The sequence below is a fragment of the Littorina saxatilis genome, linkage group LG16, assembly GCF_037325665.1.
Source record: "Littorina saxatilis isolate snail1 linkage group LG16, US_GU_Lsax_2.0, whole genome shotgun sequence".
NCBI classification, from domain to species: Eukaryota; Metazoa; Mollusca; class Gastropoda; order Littorinimorpha; family Littorinidae; genus Littorina; species Littorina saxatilis.
Genome location: NC_090260.1, coordinates 5,090,769 through 5,095,768, shown reverse-complemented (window position 1 = coordinate 5,095,768; position 5,000 = coordinate 5,090,769). Strand labels below are relative to the sequence as shown.

Sequence of the window (5,000 nt, the reverse complement as noted above, 5' to 3'; positions counted from 1 at the left end):
AGGGTGAAGAAGAACTGAAAGTTGTTCTGGTTCACGCCCACATACTGACTGTAGGTGCCTGCAAAAAACACAAAGTGCCTCACATAACATTGTTGGAACAACATCAGAGAGAGAGAGAGACAGAGAGAGAGAGAGAGAGAGAGAGAGAGAGAGAGAGAGAGAGAGAGAGAGAGAGAGAGAGAGAGAGAGAGAGAGAGAGAGAGACAGACAGACAGACAGACAGACATACAGACAGACAGACAGACAGACAGACAGACAGACAGACAGAAAGAGAGAGACAGAGGGATAGAGAGATAGGACAGAGAGAGTGAACGTTTCTCTAAATTGTATTTCTTCTCGATTGGAATTATTTCAACTTCAAAGTGTAGTTTCCTTTCTGATATGATCTGACGTTAACTCTGTCCCTCTATTCATTTGTGTCACTTTGCTTTGACCGCTTTGGAAGAGACGCCATTCATGTTATATGAAACATTGCTATTTGTCATCACTATGTGTCATCACTATTTGTCATCAGTATGTGTCATCACTATTTGTCATCACTATGTGTCATCACTTTTTGTCATCACTATTTGTGACCCTCCACCACGGAATGAGTCGCATGTCACCTTTTCATGATTTTCACATGTTTACATTTTTTTAAAGAGTTTTGTTATTCTGTATCCAGTGGTGAAACCCGTTTTAGAAAAGAGTGAACACTTTTCGAGTTATAAGCCTGTGAGTCTATGGTGACCCTCACACTGTTACTAGACACCCCCTGGACTGAAATAATGCCTAGCGCAGAACCGCGAGAGGTGACATGCGACTCATTTCGTGGTGGAGAGTCACGTTTGTCATCACTATGTGTCATCACTATGTGTCATCACTATTTGTCATCACTATTTGTCATCACTATGTGGCACCACTATTTGTCATCGCTATTTGTCATCACAATTGGTCATCACTATGTGTCATCACTATGTGTCATCACTATGTGTCATCGCTATTTGTCATCACAATTGGTCATCACTATGTGTCATCACTATGTGTCATCACTATGTGTCATCACTATGTGTCATTACTATGTGTCATCACTATTTGTCATCAATATGTGTCATCACTATGTGTCATCAATATGTGTCATCACTATGTGTCATCCCTATGTGGCATTACTATGTGTCATCACTATGTGGCATCACTATGTGTCTGCGTGTCTCAAGCTTATTTGTCCACTGTAAAAGACAGATAGGTCGAAGTTGTTGTGACTATTCTGTATGGACTGTTAAAAAGCTGCAACATCACTGACCTTTCTTGTATTGTGTATGGACTGTTAACAAGCTGCAACATCACCGACCTTTCTTGTATTGTGTACGGACTGTTAACAAGCTGCAACATCACTGACCTTTCTTGTATTGTGTATGGACTGTTAAAAAGCTGCAACATCACTGACCTTTCTTGTATTGTGTATGGACTGTTAACAAGCTGCAACATCACTGACCTTTCTTGTATTGTGTACGGACTGTTAACAAGCTGCAACATCACCGACCTTTCTTGTATTGTGTACGGACTGTTAACAAGCTGCAACATCACCGACCTTTCTTGTATTGTGCACGGACTGTTAACAAGCTGTAACATCACTGACCTTTCTTGTATTGTGTACGGACTGTTAACAAGCTGCAACCTCACTGACCTTTCTTGTATTGTGTACGGACTGTTAACAAGCTGCAACATCACTGACCTTTCTTGTATTGTGTACGGACTGTTAACAAGCTGCAACATCACCGACCTTTCTTGTATTGTGTACGGACTGTTAACAAGCTGCAACATCACTGACCTTTCTTGTATTGTGTACGGACTGTTAACAAGCTGCAACATCACCGACCTTTCTTGTATTGTGTATGGACTGTTAACAAGCTGCAACATCACCGACCTTTCTTGTATTGTGGATGGACTGTTAACAAGCTGCAACATCACCGATCTTTCTTGTATTGTGTATGGACTGTTAACAAGCTGCAACATCACCGACCTTTCTTGTATTGTGTATGGACTGTTAACAAGCTGCAACATCACTGACCTTTCTTGTATTTTAATTCATTGTGATAGGAACGTGGGCAGCCTACCGGATTTGGGTTTCATTTCATACCAAACATGTCACGCTTGATTGGAGGCCTATTGTATTTTCAGGCGTACGACGTGTTTTTAGGCGTACGACGAGTTTTCAAGCGTACGACGTGTTTTCGGGAGTAAGGGTGTTTTCAGGCGTACGTGTTTTTAGGCGTACGACGAGTTTTCAGGCGTACGACGTGTTTTCGGGAGTAAGGATGTTTTTAGGCGTACGACGTGTTTTTAGGCGTACGACGAGTTTTCAGGCGTACGACGTGTTTTCGGGAGTAAGGGTGTTTTCAGGCGTACGACGTGTTTTTAGGCGTACGACGAGTTTTTAGGCGTACGACGAGTTTTTAGGCGTACGACGAGTTTTTAGGCGTACGACGTGTTTTTAGGCGTACGACGTGTTTTTAGGCGTACGACGAGTTTTTAGGCGTACGACGTGTTTTCAGGCGTACGACCTCTTTTCAGACCAATGGCGTGATTTCAAGGGTATGACATATTTTCAGACGTATGACGTGTTTTCATGACTGTGTATGACCTGTTTTTAGGCGAATGACGTGTTTCCATGTGTATGACGTAGTTTCATGTGCATTACCTATTTTCATGTCTATGACGTGTTTACGAATGTATGACGTCTCTTACCTGGTATGGTGAGTGTGTACTCCTTTCTGTGAGAGCTGTTGAAACAGGCACTGATGCTGAAGTCCCACGGGTTGTTCTGGTCTTCCTTGTAGTTGTACAGGTTAAAGATCCGCTCGAAGGGAGGCTGACAGAACGAGAGAGACAGAACAGGTTAAAGATCCGCTCGAAGGGAGGCTGACAGAACGAGAGAGACAGAACAGGTTAAAGACCCGCTCGAAGGGAGGCTGACAGAACGAGAGAGACAGAACAGGTTAAAGATCCGCTCGAAGGGAGGCTGACAGAACCAGAGAGACAGAACAGGTTAAAGATCCGCTCGAAGGGAGGCTGGCAGAACGAGAGAGACAGAACAGGTTAAAGATCCGCTCGAAGGGAGGCTGACAGAACGCGAGAGACAGAACAGGTTAAAGATCCGCTCGAAGGGAGGCTGACAGAACGCGAGAGACAGAACAGGTTAAAGATCCGCTCGAAGGGAGGCTGACAGAACGCGAGAGACAGAACAGGTTTGTCACGATCGGGTGACAGAGACCAAGAAAGTGTCACCCAGTAGAGTGCCTGTTCTGGGTCAATGTATGATAGAAAGCGCCTGTGCGTGATATTGGGCTACAGCAGAGTTTGCTGACAGTGCTCAATGAGCACGGATGTTTTGTAGCGCACGAGTTTCACAGTGGGTTTTTTTTTTGCTGTCATAGGGCTGACGGTTTTTCGCTGACAGCGCGCACGGGATTTTCACGGATTGAGTTTCTCGTGTCTTTTTTCTGCTTGGGAGGCAGAATTGTGTATAGCTGGACTGGTTTTGTGACAAGGTCAGTCACGTGTTATTGGCTAGGTTGTCTGAGAGAGACACAAGGGCGGCACATTTGACACCCAGCGGCAGAAGGGGAAGGATCTAATACACAGTTTCTAGAGTATGATGGTTTTTCACCGAATATTATATTCGGCACTCTAAGGGAACTTCCACCAGTTATTTCCTCCTCACTGCCAGTACTTTGCTGAGGACAAGTCGTCAACATTCCTTCGTCGGCGATGGCTTTCGCATAAGGATTCGACAAGGGGTTCTGGACGTTTTTGGTCACTGTTGACGAACAGAGGCTGTTCCAGGGAGGAGGCGGACTTTGCTTCCATTGAGAGTACAATCATAGGCTTTTGAGGTAATAAATCATTATTTAACGCTGTTGATGAGTCTGTGTTGTGGAATGAAATACTCTCTGTTGTTCTTTCCAGGTTAGCGCATAATTTACTCTCTGTGACGCTAAAATACTAATCTGTATATGGTTTTTGCAGATAGGGAGAGAAGGACGGAAAATGGCTGTTTTGTTGTTGTAAAAAGTCCGTTTTGTGCAGGCCCACGTGCTCGATGAGATATTTAAAGATGACATGTTTTAAGGTGGTGGGTGAGGGGTAGCTGACATGTTTAGTGCACCGATGCTTTCTGTTTGCAGCCTTCGCTTCGCTTTGTTACGTGTTCCTGTAACATCTGCACGGCTGACTTTGGCGGGACCTGTTGAAGCTACGCTAACCAGGAGACCGGCTAACCAGGAGACCGGCTAACCAGAGGACCGGCTAACCAGCGGACCGGCTAACCAGCGAACCGGCTAACCAGCATACCGGCTAAGCAGCAGCAGCAGAAAGAAAGCTAAGTGCACCGTGTCTTACGCACCCCGTTGACCACCGTTGTCTTTTCTTATCTGTGATTTCATTGGAGTAGTGACAACGTGGGGTGTGTGACCCCTGCACGATCTAGAGCTTTTCGAACAGAACATTCTCATTTGACTGTATTTACACGGGATCAGCGTGTTACTATAATTTTCTATATACTACTGGCATTTTGTCAGTGATCATGGGTTTTTTACGTGTTGAGAACGTAAAAGGAACATATTTTGAGTGAAGGCTCGAGGGAGGTGGCGAGTTTATACATAAACAGGCGTCTGAAACTTATACTTTTGTTGACTCTATTTAATTGTATGACTGCGAGAGTGGATCGTGGTGTGGTTAGTTAATTAGTAGTAATTAACCGGTTCATAATCACCTTAAGTGATATATTGAAACGTGACAAGGTTCAAGATCCGCTCGAAGGGAGGCTGACAGAACGAGAGAGACAGAACAGGTTAAAGATCCGCTCGAAGGGGGGCTGACAGAACGCGAGAGACAGAACAGGTTAAAGATCCGCTCGAAGGGAGGCTGGCAGAACGCGAGAGACAAAACAGTCAAACATAATTAAGAGTGAAATAAATCCAAAAACAAAGAGACCGCCAACGTTCCAACATTCAGAATCG

At 44.5% G+C, this 5,000-nt stretch overlaps 3 protein-coding genes across 5 annotated transcripts in view; 1 reads left to right on the top strand and 2 right to left on the bottom strand.

Annotated features, from left to right (window-relative positions):
* LOC138950247 (uncharacterized) overlaps window positions 1-5,000 on the top strand; it is a 796,434-nt gene that overhangs the window by 627,594 nt on the left and 163,840 nt on the right. The gene's annotated exons all lie outside the window — the stretch shown is intronic.
* LOC138950264 (uncharacterized) overlaps window positions 1-5,000 on the bottom strand; it is a gene marked incomplete in the record, with an annotated part of 260,344 nt that overhangs the window by 113,226 nt on the left and 142,118 nt on the right.
* Window positions 1-5,000, bottom strand: part of LOC138951292 (uncharacterized) — a 27,416-nt gene that overhangs the window by 4,805 nt on the left and 17,611 nt on the right. The window contains exons 11-12 of the mRNA XM_070322921.1: window positions 2,728-2,851; window positions 1-58 (exon numbers count right to left, since the gene is read on the bottom strand). The exon at window positions 1-58 is cut by the window's left edge and continues 52 nt beyond it. Of these exons, the coding sequence (XP_070179022.1) occupies window positions 1-58; window positions 2,728-2,851 (182 nt within the window). The remainder of the gene's footprint in view (window positions 59-2,727; window positions 2,852-5,000) is intronic.